Here is a 20,398-nt window from a genome sequence, read left to right on the forward strand (position 1 = left end):
GAGATGCCCAATCTTCTCTGGCCTGCAGGTTTGCAAGGAACAAGCTAAGCCAGAACTCCCCATGGCCAAGGAGAGTGCCACCCTGTGAGCACCTCCATCAGTGGCTCCAGAAAGTCTTCCTAAGTGTTCCCAAGGGCGAACTTTTGGGGTCTTGCAGGTCCCTGGGGCACTTGCCATTTATTCGCTCCATATGGCATTGATTTTTTTACCCAGCTATGTGCTTGCAAATACTCTTATTGATCAAGATGTTCCCCCAGCTCTGATCTAGACTGGAGAAAAAAGCCTTCATACTCTTCCAGAGCTATATTCTGGAGACCAATGTCAGAACTTTTGCATGAAGACTTTGAAGTGGGTGTCTCATTGTAGATACTGAGATCCATCTTTCCCTCTGCCTCTTGTGCTCTCACGCTCTGTCTCTCCCCCCTCCCCACCCAAGTCTGCTCACAGGGCATAAAGGTGCCCTGGACACTAACCAATCAGATACAATGTCATCCTGGGGAAAAGAGGTATGTGGCCTCTGTCCAGAGAGATCAGGTGTCTCTCCAAATAAAGAAGTACTGTCTCTCAAGTGTGCACCTGGGCGAGAGACCAAAAGGAGCAGGCCCCTTTTGTGAATGGTCCCACTATTGCCCACACTAAAGCAGAGTCACCTACATGAAGGGAATTCTCACTCTGGTTCATTTTCATTTAAATAGCCTCTACCCTTTAAATCCTCCTTCCTAGGGATCACCTTGTTTCCTGAGTTTCACTCAGTGAAGTAATGAGGAACATGATTCTGATGCACAACCGACCCCTAAAAATACCTGAGTCCTGAGTTACATGAAGTAAGTTATTTGAAAAGAACAAGTTTACAGCTTAGCCTCTGAAAGTAGCAGTGTTTCTGGATCTCACATTAGGCTGTCAATTCCCTCACCCCACCTTCCACACCTGAAACCTTGTTGTGAAACCTGGCAATAAACATTCCTAAGATCAAACTTGGTAAGGATCGGAGAGGAAGTGGAAGATGGCAAAGAGGAAGAGGAAGACAGGCAATTCCAGTCAGAGCCTGGCAGGGGCAGTTGAATGGCAATTCATGCACACAAATGTCACAGACGGGCATGCTAAACCCCATGGGAACAAACTACTTACTTCAAGAACCTGCTGCTCAATACCAGTAGGAATTCCAAGGGAAAGGAGGAAGGAAGAAAATGGGAGGCAGAAGAGAAGAGAAGACATTGACAGACTTTAGGAAAAACATCCTCAGGTCATTTACAAAGCAGGGGAGCAGCCGTGGGGTTCTCTGGTCTGACCATAATGGTGATTCCTTAGCCATAGTGAGAAGCAGATCCTTTGAGAACAAAGTCTGGCCTGGCCAAAGGGGACAAGGAGCCCTTGGGAGTGGATTTGGTGGAAGCCTCCCAGGGAAGTAAGTCCCTGTTTGAGCCTGGCAATATAACCTTTGCCTTCTCCTCACCTTCCACAATTAAGTGCTCAGAGTATCACCATCGTCACTTGATTGATACTTTCTTCTCCCCCGGCTGTCACATGCTTCCAATAACATGTCTGTATACCATACTGAGTGCTTTCCATGTATTAACCCATCCCCAAACTCCCATTGCTCTCATTTGACAGATGAGAATAAAAGCGGTCCCTGTGAAAGTGAACTCGGCTTAAAGAAGTACCAAGAAAAGGGAAGATGCCCTTCCCAGCTCTTATGTGGATCGGAAAGTATCTTCTCTGCAGGGGCTAACAGTTAGTAAATGTAGGTCATTCATAATTTCCACACCCTGTGCTGTCATTCTGAGCATCTTTATTTTTCCAGATAACAGGCTACCCAGGAGCAAAGATCAAGTGTTCCTCATTTAGTTTCTCTTCAGAGGTTTTAATCTCTTTTATAGGGAGCAGGGATTTGTGTCCCAGCTCAGAGGACTCCTTCTCCAAAGACCCAGTGTTCACAGTCCAAGAACAGCCCTTCCACTCCTAAGCACAGCCGCACAGCATCCTCACCTCAGCCTGAAGGCTCTCAAGCCGGATGATGTGCTGGTTCGTAGACGAGTTTTTCTCCCGGAAGTCTTCTCTGAGGGCGTGGACCTGCATGGAAAGCTGTCTCTCGACTTCAGAGGCCTGCAACAAAGGAGACCTTTGGAGTTGATCCAGGGGCTGTGCAAATGGAAGTCAGTTAGATTTTTGTCTTTCATTTCTCAAGCATTCCTTTGCATTTCTAGCCTGTAAGAGTTCAAGGTAAGATGTAATTTCCCATATCCCTATCTTTATGTTAAAGACTCTCTAGGTCTGGGGCCACTTTACTGACAGGATTAGGAGGTAGTAAGCTGTCCACATGTTACCAATATTACTCAGAACATAGCAGAAGTGCAGCAATATCTACTAAACAGGGATGAACACATGATAAGATGGATCTACCTCCTGCCTTAAGGGTTCCTTTATTTCTCCTATTCAGACGAATCATCTGTCAGTATTTCTCACTTCTGCTCAGCATGGATACTATTTGAAATTCCTTCTTACAGCTGTTAAGATTTTCACCATTTGTTCCTCAAGGACACTTGTGCAAAATGTAGTTCTCTACAAGTACTGACTGAGGTGCTTCTTTCTTCCCTACCTGTTTATTCTCTGAAAGAAGGCCTACCTGGTAACCTGACGGCCAGCCTCATCCTGAGGGCCAAACAACTTGTTTTCCATTCCCCCCTCCCCCAAATAAGGTAGCTGGCCCCTCTTGCCTAAAATCATGTCATCATATTTACTGAAGGCCAATGTGGTATCTCAGACCTGTAATCCAAACTACTTAAGGCAGAGACAGAAGGACGGCAGTTCAAAATTAGTCTGGGAAAATAGTTGGTAAGATCCTTTCTTAACCACCAAGTTGGGTTCGGTATACAGGCTTGTGATCCAGATATGTGGGAGGCCACAGACAAGAGGAGTGGCTACCTAGCAAGTACAAGGCTCTGAGTTCAAATCCTGGTACTAAGGTTTCGTGTTTTTTTTTAATTCAGTGCTTGCCATGTGCCAAGAACTGTGCTAGAATATTCCCAGTATTTCAACTGTCACCACCAATTCAGGGACATGGAGGAGCTACCCAAGATCTCAGTAAGTAACCAGGTACTGTGGCTCACTCCTGTAATCCTAGCTACTCAGAAGGCTGAGATCTGAGGATTGCAGTTCAAAGCCAGCCCAGGCAGGAAAGTCTATGAGACTCCAATTATCCACCAATTATCTTATTTCCATTTAACCACCAGAAAGCCAGAAGTGTAGCTGTGGCTCCAAGTGGTAGAGCTCTAGCCTTGAGCAGAAGTGCTCAGAGACAGTACCTAGGCCAAGTTCAAGCCCATGACAAACTTCTTCCCCCAACCTCCTCCCCCCAAAAAAAATCTCAGTAACAACAGCATCAGTAAACTGTGGGCCTCTTAGATTGTGACTGCAATCCATCCTGCTTATATTTCTAAATAGCTTTTCCCATTTTCACTACTCACTACTAAAACCATGCTTTACAAGAATTCTTTCTTCCTTTTAAATATTATGCAATTTCATATAAGCCTTCAAACTTCTTTTTTTTTTTCCTTTTGCCAGTAAGTGTGAAGCCAAGGCCTTGCATTTTCTAGGCAAACACTCTGCCAGTGGATCATGCCCACTTAAGCAGCCCAGTTGGTCAAAGAAAACACTTGGGACACAAGCCTCCTCCTCTCACAGTGATCTTCCCAGAAACAGAGGCTTGGCTCTTCTTACCAGAAGTTTGACTCCAGTGTGAGCTCTTAACTGCTAAGCTAACTCTCTTCCTTTCAACAGGTGACTGCTCATATGCACCCAGGGAAACACGGCTTTCAAAAGCTTTGTACCTACATTTCCCATCTGACTCTCCAACAACCCTAAGAGGCAGCAATCACGGCCTCATTTTGTAGGTAAGAAGGTAGTGCCATCCTGCTCTTCAGTTACCACAACACAGCTACCTCCCAGGAAGGGAAGGAAGGGATGGACAATAAGTTACAAACCTACCATCCACAAGGAGTTAATGCATCTTACCAAGTCAACCATCTTCTACTTCAGAGATGGAATCTGGCTCAGTTTTTTTTTTTTTTTTTTTTTTTTTTTTTTTTTTTTTTTTGGCCAGTCCTGGGCCTTGGACTCGGCCTGAGCACTGTCCCTGGCTTCTTCCCGCTCAAGGCTAGCACTCCGCCACTTGAGCCACAGCGCCGCTTCTGGCCGTTTTTCTGTATATGTGGTGCTGGGGAATCGAACCTAGGGCCTCGTGTATCCGAGGCAGGCACTCGTGCCACTAGGCTATATCCCCAGCCCCGAATCTGGCTCAGTTTTGACCAGCAGAATGACTCTTAGCTATTTCTGCACATAAGTAATAATCTTTTAAGTGTATATATAACTCTAATATTCTAAGTGATTTCTGACCAAAGTTTCAGGAAATGTGAAGCCAGCCTTAGCTTCATAGTGAATTTTGAGCATCTTTGAAGTTCCCAAGTAAGAGTGAGCCAGGGGACATCAGTCTCTCTAAGTGGTCCACTCGAATACAAGATGAAGGATGGTGCCATGGTAAGAAAAAAGTGAAGTGGAAAATGATCTGAGTTAGGAATTCCTGTACTGCCCAAACATCTTTGGGTCTCTCCAAAATTATAAATAAATTTATTCCTCCTTCACCTGTTAGTACAAAAAGAGCAGTCCTGAGGGGCTCAATTTTTGATTGCTAAGGATACTTCAGGGTTGAGCTCAAAAACTGAAATTTAGGAAAACAAAGGAGAAAAAATACTACACTCTAGGAATTTAGGGTACATGAATTTGTAGGAAATGATAAAAGACTCCAAAATCAAATGTCTTTTTAAAAATAAAACAAATGAAAGAACAACAAAAAAACTGGCACATTATTTTAACATATTTTCATGTCAATATGTAGCTTAAGTTTTTTTCCCATTCATGTGGTATTTGGTTATACAATTATAACTTAGTCCCTACTGATGTTTACCAGCAAAACGATCTAATTCTGAGCCACACTTCCAGTCCTTTTTGCATTGTTTAAGATAGGGTCTTGGGGCTGGGAATATGGCCTAGTGGTAGAGTGCTTACCTCGTATACATGAAGACCTGGGTTCAATTCCTAAGCACCACATATACAGAAAAAGACAAATGGCGCTGTGGCTCAAGTGATAGAGTGCTAACCTTGAGTCCCCCCCCCCCAAAAAAAAAGATAGGGTCTTACTTTTTGCTAGGTCCACACCTAGACTAGTGCTCTTCCTATTTTACTCTTCCTGCTATAGCTGAGTTGACAGGTATACGCTACCATGATCAGTTTCTTCCATTGATGGGGGTGGGGAGGTTCCACAAACTTTTTTGCCCAGGCAAGCCTAGAACCCAATCCTATCTATCTCAGCTTCCTATGTAGCTAAGATTATGTGTGAGCCAACGTACCTGATGTGTATACGTGTGTGTGTGTTTGTGTGTGTGTGTGTGTGTGTGTGTGTGTGTGTGTGTTTTATCAGTCCTGGGGCTTGAACTCAGATCTCAGGTGCTGTTCCTGAACTTCTTTTGTTCAAGGCTAGTAGTGTTCATCCACTTGAGCTACACCAACACTTCTGGCTTTTTGGTTGTTTATTGGAGATTAAGAGTCTTACAGACTTTCCTTCTCAGGCTGGCTTTGAACTGCAATCCTCAGATCTCACCCTCCTGAGCAGCTAGGATTACAGGTGTGAGCCACCGCATCTAGATGAAAGTTTTAAATTACCTTCAAAAACTTATATCTCGGGGCTGGGAATATAGCCTAGTAGTAAAGTGCTCGCCTTGTATACATGAAGCCCTAGGTTCAGTTCCTCAGCACCACATATATAGAAAAAGCCGGAAGTGGCACTGTGGCTCAAGTGGTAGAGTGCTAGCTTTGAGCAAAAGAAGCCAGGGACAGTGCCCAGGCCCTGAGTTCAAGCTCCAGGACTGGCAAAAAAAGAAAAGAAAAGATTCCTTGGGTTACTGCTAATGTATCCTCAAGTTGATGAAACAACAGTGTATTCCTTCTCACTAATGCCCAATTCAGTCAGAAAAGTAACTATGACAGGTATTTCCTTTCCCCACTGAGTGCAGATGTTCCATAATTATTTTTTCTTATTGACATGATTAGCAACATATTACATGTTTCTCTAACCTGGAATGATAGGATTAAACTGGCCAAAGCAGACTGTTAACTATACATTTTCTTGCTAAATGGAGGAAAGGATGAATTAATACTATCTGACTGAGCATCCATCTACTTGTAATTTGTCAAAAGGAAAAAGATGAGCCAGTTAACTTAGAAATTATAGGAAAGGTTTATTAATTTTGAATATTATCTAATACTGCATGGTATTATTTTTGTGCTATGCCATAGTAACTGAGTTTTACTTCAGGAGAGAAATTCTGTCTTCTGCAAATTCAAGGTGGATGGAAGAGAAGGCCATTATGCAAAGTGAAATAAATCAGGCACAGAAAGATAATTAAATTACCACATGCTCTCAGTTACACATGGAAACTACAACAGTTGGTCTCAAAAAAGTAGGAAGTGAATAGTGATGGGTAAAAGAGATGGAGAATATGATTAATGAACACAGGAGTGCAGTAAGAGTTCCTTCCTTCCTCCCTCCCTCCCTCCTTTCCTTTTTCTCTTGCCAGTCCTGGGGCTTGACTCAGGGCCTGAGCACTGTCCCGGAGCTTCTTTTGCTCAAGGCTAGCACTCTACCACATGAGCCACCATGCCAATTCTGACCTTTTCTTTTTATGTGGTGCTGAGGATTCCAGGGCTTCATGCATGCTAGGCAAACACTCTACCGTTAAGCCACATTCTCAGCTCTCTCTCTCTCTCTCTCTCTCTCTCTCTCTCTCTCTCTCTCTCTCTCTCTCTCTCCTTTCTTTTCTTTGGTACTGAGGGTTGAACTCAAAGCCTCACGCAAAGCTGTAAGCATTCTACCATTTGAACCATAGCTCCAGCCTGGTATTTCTACTTCATTTCTGAGATCAAGTCTCCTGAATTTCACCTGGGCTGGCCTTGAACTTATCATCTTCATGCCTCAGGTAGTTGGAGTACAGGCATACACCATTACACCCAGGTATGGAGAATAACTTTTTTTTTTTTTTTTTTTTGCCAGTCCTGGGGCTTGGATTCAGGGCCTGAGCACTGTCCCTGGCTTCTTTTTGCTCAAGGATAGCACTCTACTTCTTGAGCCACAGCACCACTTCTGGCCTTTTCTGTTTATGTGATGCTGAGGAATGGAACCCAGGGCTTCATGCATGCAAGGCAAGCACTCTACCGCTAAGCCATATTCCCAGTCCTTGGGAGAATAACTTTTAACGTTCTATATCACAGTGAGATAATTACTGACAACAGTTACTTCATTTTAGCAAAGCTAATGGAGAACACTTTGAATGTTCTTAGTATAAAGAAATGATGTGCTTTTTTGTGTGCACTAATCCTGGGGCTTGAACACAGGGCCTGAGTGCTGTCTCTGAGCATTTTTGCTCAAGGCTAATAATGCTCTACCCCTTTAGCCGCAGCTCCACTTCCAACTTTTTGGATAGTTAGTAGATATAAGAGGCTCACAGACTTTCCTGCCTAGGCTGCCTTTGAATCATGATCCTCAGATTTCAACCTCCTATGTAACTAGGATTACAGGCATGACCCACCAGTGCCTAGCATGATGATTTAAGATGACAGATACTACACAATGAATATATGCATTAACTAACACACTGTACCCATATGTAATTATATTAACATAACAATACATAAATACTTTTGTAATGTTTATTTATTACATATTTACTATCTTTTGATGCAAAATATTTCTGTCTAGGCATAGTGTCTCATGACCTGGGATGACCTGCAATTCTAGTTATTCAGGAGGCAGCATTCAGTAGGCTTGTCATTTGAAGCTAGCTTGGGAAAAAAGTTAGCAAGATCTTCAACCAAGTCGGTGTGGTGATATGCAACCTTAATATCAGCTAAGTGGGAGGCTGTAGGCTGGAGGATCACACTCTGAAGCCAGCCCAGGGCAAAAAATGTTAAGACCTTACCAGAAAAGTAACCCAAGCAAAATGGCCTTAGGGGTGTAGCTTAAGTGATAATGCCTGCTTCCCAAGTAAAAAGTCCTCAGTTTGAACTCCTACTGACGTAGGAAATGTGCTTGTTTGTGTGTTTGTATGTGTGTATTCTGTAGGAGAAGCTGTGCTATCTTAACAGTAAAGAAAAGTAAATCTACTTTTTTTTTGCCAGTCCTGGGGCTTGGACTCAGGACCTGAGCACTGTCCCTGGCTTCTTTTTGCTCAAGGCTAGCACTCTACCACTTGAGCCACAGTGCTACTTCTGGCCTTTTCTATATATGTGGTGCTGAGGAATTGAAAAGAAAAAAAAAGGACAAAAGGTAATCTACTACTTTCCTTTCTGAAAGAAGACTGATTCAATGTCAGATCCCTTTTGCTAGTTAACAAAAATACTTCAGAAGTCAGGGCTGGGAATAAGGCCTAGTGGCAAGAATGCTTGCCTCCTATACATGAAGCCCTGGGTTCAATTCCCCAGGACTGGGGCTTGAACTCAGAGCCTGGGTGCCGTTCCTGACCTTTTGCTCTAGGCCAGCACTCTACTACTTGAGCCACAATTCCCCTTTTGGCTTTTTTTGTTTTTGTTTTTATTGGTGCTAAGAGTCTCACAGACTTTCTTGCCCAGGCTGGCTTTGAACCGTGATCCTCAATCTCAGCCTCCTGAGTAGCTAGGATTACAGGCTTTAGCCACCGTGCCCAGCTACACTTAGTTGTTGTTGTTGTTTAAATAACCAAAGCCCACAATCCTCTACGTTAAGTTGGTGGCCTGGTTCTTTGCATTAATCCCCACATGCATGGAATGCTTATTTACTACACTTTCATGTAAGGATAACAAATGAATTAAGACATCCTTCTTGTGGGAAAACTGTCTCCTGAACTTGAGCTCTAAAAAGATAATCTTTCTTCTCTATTATATTCTGTGTGACCCTAGGAAAACTGCCTCTTTGTAACTTACTTTCTTCACTTGTAAAACAAGGATAAAGTAATACCTGTATCTCATAGGTTTGTACAAAAGAGGTCCACATGTGGAGAGCACTCAGAATACTGACTGGCACAAGCAGGTGTGTCAGGTGCTGTTCTTGCTAGTACTGTCTTCACCATTATAGTAAGCCACAAACAAGCCTAATTAAATGCAATAAATGAAGGGTAGATGTTAAAAAGAACAACAACAAAGAAAGAGCTTAAGAAAACATGGCTGGGTGATAGTTGTTCTTGCCTGTAATCCTACTCAAGAAGCTGAGTTCTGAGGATCATGGTTCAAAGCTGGCCCCAGGAAGGGAAAAAGAGACTCGTCTTCAACTGACCACAAAAAAGCTGGATGTAGAGCTGTGGATGTAGAGTGCCAGCTCAGAGACAGCACCTGGGTCCTGAGTTCAAGCCCCAGGACTGGCACAAAAATAAAATAAAATAAAATGTGGCATAGAGAATGATAGAGGATGGCAAGAATGATAGCTGTAATTAAAGCAGGGATCAGGGAATTCACATTTCTTTTATCCATTATTAGTGGTACAGCCATTACAGAGGGACCCTGAAATGGCTAAGAGGCAAGGAGAATATTCCTCTTGGGGTACTGTATAGTCCCCAAGAACGTGTCCACCTCAGAGCAGCCTTTCCTGTCCCTTCTGAATGGAAAATACTATGTTCTAAGAGCTTCCTGGAATGTGAACTGTTTATGTTTCCAAAAGGAGATTGCAGAGAGACACTTGGGAAAGAAATGGAGAACCTTCTCAAACTAAACAGGAAGGCAGGGGGAAGGTTAGTTACATGGTGATTACATCTACCAAGCCAACTGTCGTGGAGGACAGTGACGCCGACAGTCTGGGCTACACACGCAGCGGTCCTCATTAAAGACCAGTGATGTCACAGAGAAACATTCATTGTGTGTTAGTATTTTTAATGCTTTATTTTGGTAACAGGATTTAGAAAAAAAACATAACTAGACCTAAAAAGACAACTGGGAAGTTAAAATATTCATGTTTGGAGCTGAGGTAGATTAAGGAAAAATTGTTCTCTAAATTGGCAGTTATTTTTTTTCTTTTTTAAAATTTAATTTTTAATTGTTATTATAAAGGTGATGTATAAAGGGGTTACAGTTACATAATTCAGCTAAAGAATATATGTCTTTTTGGACAATGTCACACCTTTTATTTCTCTCTCCCAGTTTTTCCCTCAATTACTTTATTTTCTAACTATTAAAAATACAAGACTTGCTGGGTACCAGTAGCTCATGTCTATAATCCTAGCTACTCAGGAGGCTGAGATCTGAAGATTATGGTTCAAAGCCAGCCCAGGCAGGAATGTCCATGAGGCTCTCATCTCTCATTAATCACCAAAAAGCTTTAAGGAGGCTGTGGCTCAAGTGGCTGAGCAGCAGCTTTGAACAAAAAAGCTAAGAGACAGTGCCTAGAACCTACATTCAAGCTTCACTACCTGAACAAAATCCCCCCAAACTATTAAATTATGACTTTTTCTCCAAAGTATCACTTCTCATTATTGTATTCACAGTATGGCCCCATGTGAAATGTTTTCACCAACATCATTTTCACCCAGTAAATTCTGTGTGTGTGTGTGTGTGTGTGTGCGCACGCGCGCGCACGCATGTGCATGTATGTGTAGGCACTGGGGACTGCATCAGGACCTCATATTCTAACTTGTTGGGTTTTTCTTTTCTTTTCTTTCTTTTTTTTGCTGGTCCTAGTGAACCTCTTTGTGCTCCCACTTGAGCCACAGTGCCACTTCCAGCTTTTTCTGAGTAGTTTATTAGAGATAAGAGTCTCATGGAGGGGCTGGCAATATGGCTTAGTGGCAAGAGTGCTTGCCTCCTATACATCAAGCCCTGGGTTTGATTCCCCAGCACCACATATATAGAAAATGGCCAGAAGTGGCGCTGTGGCTCAAGTGGAAGAGTGCTAGTAGCCTTGAGCAAAAAGAAGCCAGGGACAGTGCTCAGGCCCTGAGTCCAAGGCCCAGGACTGGCAAAAAAAAAAAAAAAAAAAAAAAGTCTCATGGATTTTCCTGCCCATGGTAGCTGCAAACCATGATCCTCAGATCTCAGCATCCTGAGTAGCTAGGCATGAGCCATCAGCACCCAGTTTGGCTTTTTTTGTATGTGTGTGTCAGTTGTGGGGCTTGAACCCAGGGCCTGGGTCCACTCTCTGAGCTTTTTGGCTCAAGGTTCTAGCACTTGGAGCCACAGTTCCACTTCTGGTTTTCTGTTGGCTAAATGACAGTAAGAGTCTCATGGACTTTCCTGCCCTGGATGGCTTCAAACCAAGATCCTCTATCTCAGCTTCCTGAGAGAGCAGGATTACAAGTGTGAGCTAGCAGCACCTAGCTTGGCTTTTTTTGTATGTGTGTATCAGTTGTGGGGTTTGAACTTAGGGTGTGGGTGCTGTCCCTGAGCTTTCTGGCTCAAGGCTGTTGCTTTAGTGCTTTGAGCCACAGCACCACTTCTTGTCTTCTGTTGGCTAATTGGTGATTAGCCTCATGGGCTTTCCTGTCTGGAATGGCATCAAACCATGACACTCAGATCTCAGCTTCCCTTAAGCAAAAGAACCTCAGAGACAGAGCCCAGGCCCAGAGTTCAGAAAAAAAAAAAAAGAAAAAAAAAAGGTCCTGGGCTGGGAATATGGCCTAGTGGTAGAGTGCTCGCCTCATATACATGAAGCTCTGGGTTCGATTCCTCAGCACCACATATACAGATAAAAGCCAGGAGTGGCACTGTGACTCAAGTGGTAGAGTGGTAGCCTTGAGCAAAAAGAAGCCAGGGACAGTGCTCAGGCCCTGAGTCTATGCCCCAGGACTGGCAACAAAAACAAAACAAATAAACAAATAAATGTTTTCTAACAGTACATTCATACCAAGACTTCATAGCAATCACAACATACAGATAGCTCATGTTAGAGCTTGAAGTTCAGACATTTGTTTGGGGCTCGGAATATGGCCTAGTGGCAAGAGCGCTTGCCTCCTACACTTGAAGCTCTCGGTTTGATTCCCCAGCACCACGTATATGGAAAACGGCCAGCAGGGGCGCTGTGGCTCAGGTGGCAGTGTGCTAGCCTTGAGCGGGAAGAAGCCAGGGAGAGTGCTCAGGCCCTGAGTCCAAGGCCCAGGACTGGCCAAAAAACAAAATAAATAAATAAAATAAAAAATAAAAATATGGTCCTGCTATGTAGCTCAGGCTGTGTTCAAACTCTAAGTCTTCCAGCCTCAGCTTCCCAAGTGCTGGGATTACAGCTGTGTACCCCCATGCCTCACATTTATTTTATTTAATTAATTATTTTTTATGATTGTGAGGTTTTAACTCAGGGCCTTGGCACTGCCCTTGAGCTCTTTTGCTCAATGCTAGTACTCTACCACTCTGAGCCACAGGTCTACTTCTGGTTTTTGAGTGGTTAATTGGAGATATGAGTCTCATAGGGATTTTTTTCTGCCTGGTCTGGCTTCGAACCACTATCCTCAGACCTCAGCCTCCTGAGTAGCTAGGATTACAATCATGAGCCACAGGCACCCAGCCACTGGCATTCATTTTATCTTAACTATGCTAAACCAAAAACAAGCTAGGTAGACACATAAACTAGATCACGTAACTAATAAATGAATTTCTGAGCTAAAGCTCATAATGCTACTAGTTGACCACAACCCATGGGAAAAGACGGCCCTCATGTCACTTCTTGTTAAGCTCAGTAGCTAAAACAGACATCAGATTGGCACTTCTTCCTGAATGCTTTGATATCCAGCCCAAAGTGTCACTTTGCATGACAGTCCTTCAGTATTCTCCATTCTGCAACATTTTCTCTCTAAATTTTCACTTGATAAATTCTTGACATTAAGAGCCCAGTGAGACCCAGGTTCCTGTATCCATCTGCCACCTCAACACATCTTCTTGGCAAGCTGATGTGCCTTCATTAACAGCCTGTCCAGAACCACAGCTTCTGACTCTGGAGCCTCCATACACACATATTCCTCAAGCCTTCCATTCTCAGAGCCATTCATTTTGTTTTGAAGACTTGGCTCCAAACAGAAACCATCCTTGATTCCCTTTTCTCCCATCACATCCCATATCTAAGCGAGCTACAAATCTTCTGGATTCGACCTTTGAAATTTACCTCAGAGGGCTGCTATGAGAATGAAATGAACTGGTATTTACAAAGCTGCTAGAACAGTGCCTGGCATATAAGTGATCTCTGTGTATTTAATGAATAAAATAAATACAGAGCATCCTACACCCTGCCCCCACTCACCTACCCTAGTTCTCAGCTAGTACTGTTGCCCACTATTGACTGCATAACTACCTGACTGCTCTCCTGGCTTCTATCCTCCCCCTGATAGGTAACCGCTACACTGCAAACCATCTTCAAAAAATCCAAGTCATATCACACCACTAGAAGCTTTCCATCTCAGAATAAAATATAAGAGTTCTTGGCTTGGCTTGTAACATGTTAAAAGATCCTCCTCCTACCTCAGTCCTGTCTCGGGGTGTGTGTATGTGTGTTTTAACATGTTAAAAGATCCTCCTCCTACCTCAGTCCTGTCTCGGTGTGTGTGTGTGTGTGTGTGTGTGTGTGTGTGTGTGTGTGTGTTACTAGTATTAGGGTGCCGTACTAGTACTCAGTGCTGTCCCTTAGCTTTTTTGCTCAAGGCTGGCACTCTTAATACTTAAGCTACTGCTCCAGTCCTAGTTTTTTGGTGGTTAATTGGAGATAAAAGTCTCCTAGTCCTTCTTGCCCTGCCTGGTTTTGAACCATAACTCTCAGATCTCAGCCTCAAGTAGCAAGGATTACAGGTGTGAGCCACAGATGTCTGACTTCTTGTCTCTGATCTCTTTCATGGAACATGTTCTCTCTGTTCCACTTATGCCAGTCACCTTCTCCCTGGAGCTCTCCTTGGAGCTCTCCTCTCACAAAGCCTGCTTCTGCCCTTCGCTTAGGACTCTTCTCCCATGTCATCTTAGAGCCTACAGTAGGCCAGGCTCTTAGGCTTCCCAGACTCCATGACTGTAAGCCAAACCAACTTCTCTTCTTTATACATCATCAGTACTATGGAACAGCAAATGGACAAAACAGAAAACGGACAGATGCCTTATCCTTTACTGGTTTCAATTTCTACTCCCTTCCACTCTTAGATTTTTCTCCATGCCTCTGCATTCTTGATATAAAGTTCTTTGCTAATTAAGTTAATGTCCATCTCTTTGCCCTTGATGTAAGTTCCAAGTGGTATGAGCCTTTATTTGCTGCAAAAAGTCTTTTTTTTCAAATTTTTATTATCAAACTGATGTACAGAGAGGTTACAGTTTCATACGTTAGGCATTGGATACATTTCTTGTACTGTTTGTTACCTTGTCCCTCATACCCCCCTCCCTCCTGCAAAAAGTCTTGTACTCACAACTGTGCCAGGGCCACAGTAGAAAAATGTGTTGAACACAGATATGCATGAACTCATACAAAGGGGAGCAAAACAGATCCATACCACAGAATGTTTTCAGTTTTCTGTAGGACATTTTTATTTTCAAATATTAAGATTTTTAGATCTTTTTTAGATCTTCTCTATAATTTGAGTAACATGCACCAAAAGATCATTTTTTAACCATTTCCCCTCTGACTATTTGTCAATAGCTACAAAACTACAAAAATTAGGTATGAACCCATTTTCTATCCACTTTGTACAAGACTCAAACAGAATTTAAGCATAGTGATATATATTCGTACAGGGAAAAAAAATCCATGTCAAAGGTTGTTATTGTTTAAAAAATATTTCCTACTAAGTATTTAAACATGGAAAAGCAGAGTTTGGATTTTGGATTCAGAGCTAAAAAGCTGGGTAATCTCTTAATGGGACGTTCTATCAGCAAAATTGGGCATCTGTGGGGTGAATACTTCTCACTTCAGACGGATTATGCATCATCTGATGGTTGCCATGGAAACACTAGGAATGCTAGCGAGGATTAGCCCCATAGGGTTTCACCACTGGTGCAGAATTATTTTCTGCAAAGTCACTGGGAAGGCAATACACACAGAATGTGGGGATAAAGAGCTGGTGAGGCTGCCTGAAAAATCGGGGAGAGTGGGGGTATAGCCCAGACCTCTCCAAATCATATTCTAGACATTCTGTATCTTTATGTTACTGATAGCTTAGCCACTTAGGTTGGAGTGTCTTTCCTTTAAATCCTACCATTTCCCATAAGATCTTGGTTAATAAATTCTAGCTCTCAACACATAAAAATGGTCTTCATGTAATTTAAACATCCAACGATGGCGTTTTTGCATGAATCTCTAGATGCATGCTGAATGATCAGTTACTGAAGTACCCTAGCTGTCATACAGAATTTCACTAAGTTTATGCAATAATAATTGTTAGATAAGTATTATTAATCCACTATTTAGATGAAGAAACTGAACTTCGAAGAGACTACCAATTTGGTAAAGTTAGTTCCCCAAGTAAGACTGCCAGCATTAACGTGTAGGCTCTTCAAAGGAAAGGTATGCTTGACTTATCCTGTGACCTTCATAAAGCTCACAGTAGTTGGTAAAACATGATTTAAAGAAAAAAATCTACTATACCGAATATGAGCAGGTAGGAAAGGGAGACTGCTGCTTTCTTTCTGAACTCAAACATACTAACAGACTTCTGACAATGTTTATGTACTATTTAAAAATTAAAATATGTATTATATTAATCTCTAACATATTGATGTTTGGTCATAATCATCTGCAATCATACGTTACAAGACATGCTACCATGTAACAAAATAAATCATTTACTTCAAAAAAATCACTAAGGACAAATTCAAAATGCTTACTCACTACGTTCTCCAGTGGAGTGATGGAAGATGTAGTTACAGCTAGCCCCTGCTGATACTCAGCACTGTGGGTATATGTCTTGATAGAAAACAAGTTAAACACTGACAGGGATCTTTTACCATTGGAATGTGTTCCTAATTGATGCTGGCTTACAGGATGGACATGAACAGAGCATATAAGCAAACTGGCCTTAGTTCCCTTAAGCCTTCAAACCCCCGGCCCAGATCACCCTCCGGGGCTTTATATTCTGAACTGGTATATTTTCTTGTCTTAAGGATAGTGAAGGAGCTAGAGTAGCTTGCTCCTTCTGAAAAGGACATAGCAAACTGGCTTTGTGGAAATGAAACTAGTAAACCAGGAAACTCAGCTGTTTTCTGAGAAAAATGGAAGGTCAAAGGATGGATCCATTAAAACAAATTCAGTTAAAAAGTAGAAATGCCTTAGGTAAACCAGGCTACAAAAAATGTCTTCATGATTTTAAACAAAGTTGTTTCTAAGTGAACATCAACTTTTCAGGTGGAATTAAAGAGATTCAAAGCGTATCTCATTTTCTCAGCTGTTAAATACTAAATGAAAACCTATTTTGGACTCTATCAAAGCAGAAGCAAATTGGTTAATGTCTGCAAAGGCTTTCAGGTATAAAGTGCTGTCTCACTGCTAAGCACTGTTCTACTTAATCCTATCTCAGCTTCTTTTCTGTCAGTCACCTTCCATGTCTATCAGAGATGCCATAATGGGGAATATTAATGAACTGCAATCTTACAAGCCTGAATGACCTCTGGAGCCTCGGGAGCAGCCAAGTTTTTTGTTTCTTTTTTTTTAAAGATAGAAATGAAAATGTGGAGCCTCCAGTCCCGGGCTCATTAAATGGCAGAATAATGTAGACAAATTATTCTGGATGGATTCATGGATGAATATGGTAGAAAGAAAATCCTAAGTGAAAGACAAGACACAAAAATAATTTGCACAGAATTAGTTCACAGGCAGCAGGCACCTCAAAACTCCTAGGTGAGAAAGAAGGTTCTCTATAAATAAAAATGTTCATTAATAAGAAGGACAAATACAACAATGGCAACAAGTAATATCACCTAACATAGAATTATTGAACCTATACCATAGGCAATACAATGGTATGCCAAGTGAGTGAACAAATTAGGAACCACACTGGCTAAAGATAACACAGAAGCCCATATACTGAAACATTCAACTGCTAGATCTTAAGTTCTGAAAAGCGAGTCCTCAAGTAAAGCCTATTAAATCACTTGCTTTATTATACACCTGATCACAGTGAACTTTGGTACATAATACTTCTGAGCAGAGATTCACTGACAGGCTTTTCTAGCCAATCAACAATCACTACATAAACCTAAAGGAATGGGCATTAGGCCCATACATTTCTACATGGAATTTCCAGAAAAATAAGGCCAATGCTTCCAATATATTACTTGCTGATTCTCTAGTTGGTTTCCACTAGTGAACACAGTATAGCTGGTTTATACTGCAGGAGAAAAGAGTTAAAATAAAAGCCATCTTACTAATGGAGTAAATTCAAAGTTGCCCTGATATCACCTCTATAGTTACACCTGGTCCATTAATTTTACTGCTAGGAATCCCAGGAAATAATTGGAGAAGCAGTCAAAGATTTATGTACCTAGTAATTCCCTGGGTATACATCCTTCAGAAATGTGTACTGAAGTGTTTATGAATCTATACCTATATATCTATATAGCAGCATTATTTGTTAATAACTAAAACCTATAAACTGTCAACAAAATAGATAAATTGCTAACATTCATACACTGGAATATAATGCACCAAAGAAAATGAATTGACTTTGCTACATGCACCAACCTGGATGAATTGTGCAAACAAAATGTTAAGCAAAAGACAAGACACAAAATACTTGGCACTATGTGATTTCATTCCTATATAAGTCAGAAGAGGGAAAAATAGCATTATTTATGGATACATACTTAGCAGGTAAGGCCCACTATTAAGTAAGGAAGGGAGTAGCTATGGTCAGCTCAGAACAGGGGTTCCTCTGGGGAAAGGAGACTAGCCTCATGGAGGGGCTTCTTTTTTTGGTGATGGGGCTTAAACTCAGGACCTGGGCACTGTCCTTGAGAGCTTTTACTCAAGGTTAGTGAGCCATAACTCCATTTAGTTTTCTGGTGTTAAGAGATGAGTCTTACAGAGTTTCCTGCCTTGGCTGACTTTGAACTGTGATTCTCAGATAGCTTCCTGAGTAAGGATTACAGGTGTGAGCCACCCGCACATAGACATGGAGGGGCTTTTTCAAGAATGATGACTGCTCAGCTGATCACTCCTGACTTGAGTGGTTACATAGGTTTTTACTTTTATTGTGAGATTTTGCTAATATGTATGTTTCTGTTTTATGTGCCTTCTTAGTGTTACACAGTTATAATAAGGCTTTATGAGAAATATTTCAGCACAAGAGAATTGCCCTGAACTTTATTTACAATAAGTAGTTTAGTCTGTGTTTCAGAGAGTAGGGTTTCAGGAGCAGCTGCCTTTGATGTAAATCCCAGCCTGGCTGCTACTCCCAGTGTGTGGTGACCTTTGGAAACTCTTTTAGCATCTCTGGGGTTACTTGAAGAAATAGGAGATGGCTGCATACCACAGAGAGCTAACAAGGGGGCAAAAGGGGAGAACACATCTAGTGGTGTGTGATACCACAGGAAGTATGCAATATTTTCTCACTATGGACCAACAGAAATACTTCCCATCAAACACATCTTATTTGTGCATAAAACACGTATGCAAAGAGCTACTGAGAAGATAAAAAAGTAAATCACACCTGCTAGTGCAGATGGAAAGACCATCATTCAAAGAAATATTAAATGAACCTGAGTTGCTGGCCTTGCAGCTGTGCTGTGGTGAATCCTCTAGGAGCCCAGGGCCTTAGTTCTACTTTGGCAAGGAAAGGAATTCCACAAACAACTGGAAGGAAGACCTAGAAGCCCAGCCAATCCCTTGACTGCAGTGTTGACTGCAGTGTAGCTGTGCTGACTACAGACCCTTTGCAAAGATAATTGATGTTTGCTGACCACTCTAACCGTTGACAGAAATGAACGTATGAAGCCAAATGCCAGTAAGGGAGCTTTTTGGATGATCTTATTATACACCAAACAGGATCATGAAATCACATGTCCCACCCTCTTCAGGCATCAACTGCCCAGGACTAGGTGCCCTGGCTCAATGCTCAGACTCAGTGCCAGATAGCAGGTCTTAGACTGCTTTGTGTTCAGTTGATTTTAGCATCACAGTTCAAGTTGATAATTCAGTGATGCCTTCTTGAGTACTAACTAGTAACTTTGATTGCATTTTGCATGATCCTAAATGTTTTTATTAATAAACAATAGTTTCTACCAATGGCAGATCTCACCTATTACATTTAAATCCTAATTTCATTCCCCCCTCCCTTTTTTTTTCTTGTGCCAGTCCTGGAGTGTGAAATTCAGGGCCTGGGAGCTATCCTTGAGCTTTTATGCTCAAGGTTAGTGCTCTGCCATTTCAGCCACAGCTCCATTTCTGGCTCTTTTTTTTTGGGGGGGGGGGTTACTTGGAGATAAAGAGTCTCATGGACTTTCCTGCCTAGGCTGGCTCCAAACTCACATCCTCAGAACTCAGCAATTACAGACATAAGTCACCAGAACCAGGCCCTAATTTTTATTCTTGTAGTTTCTTACTTGTCTATAACACTAAAGTCAGAGCTCTAAAGTCAGAGCAGTGAATTATGTGGACTAAAACCATGTAGTGAAGCTGTACATAAAAATTTTGTGGGATGTTAATTTTTAGAAGAATCATTGAAAAGCCAATAACTTAAAATCCGATAGAGGCTAATCCAAAGGAGAAAAATTAAAGCAAAGAACAGAGACGCCAATGTTATCGCCATAGTCTATGAGTTATCTCAGTATCAATAACAGAACTAGTCACATGCCCCCTGATGTAACGCATCAGAGTGCACATATTCTAGGGCAATATATGTGACCCAAATTCATCAAACTTAAGTTTTCTTGTTAACAGAAAGAACCAGGGAATAGAAGAATGAACTAAATGTCACTATAAAAAAGCAACCAGGCAAATTCAAAGGCTGGAACTCTGCAAAAAAAAACAAAACTGGCCCACTCTCTTCAACATGTTATTGGAATAAAAGAAGAGAAAGACAGTACTAGAATAACACTGAGAGCCTCAGATATCCTGAATGGTCCTGGATTGGAGCCTGAGGTGTAAACCAAAAATAAAGGGAATCTTTTGAGGTCAATCTAAGAGAAATCTGAACATGACTTGAAATTACAATGAAAGGTTACCAAAGCAGAAAGTTAGATATAGTCGATATTAAAAGCAGATTATTAAGTTGCACATATAACATTATGTAAAATTTATGTTTTAAACAAACTATAGACATACTTACATGTGCCTGTAGATCCCTAAACAATTATACTACGCTGATTCAGGGATAATTTCTAGATGGTGGAAATATAATGTTAATTTAAAAAAATTATTTGACATGTCTCTATTGCCTCT

At 41.7% G+C, this 20,398-nt stretch overlaps 1 protein-coding gene across 2 annotated transcripts in view; it reads right to left on the reverse strand.

The window, feature by feature from the left end:
* Positions 1–20,398, reverse strand: part of Bicdl1 (BICD family like cargo adaptor 1) — an 81,999-nt gene that overhangs the window by 20,779 nt on the left and 40,822 nt on the right. For both annotated transcript variants that reach the window (XM_048342852.1, XM_048342853.1), the window contains exon 3: positions 1,987–2,103. In XM_048342852.1, coding sequence (XP_048198809.1) covers positions 1,987–2,103 — 117 coding nt within the window. The remainder of the gene's footprint in view (positions 1–1,986; positions 2,104–20,398) is intronic.

This window comes from Perognathus longimembris, chromosome 3 (assembly GCF_023159225.1).
Source record: "Perognathus longimembris pacificus isolate PPM17 chromosome 3, ASM2315922v1, whole genome shotgun sequence".
NCBI classification, from domain to species: domain Eukaryota; kingdom Metazoa; phylum Chordata; class Mammalia; order Rodentia; family Heteromyidae; genus Perognathus; species Perognathus longimembris.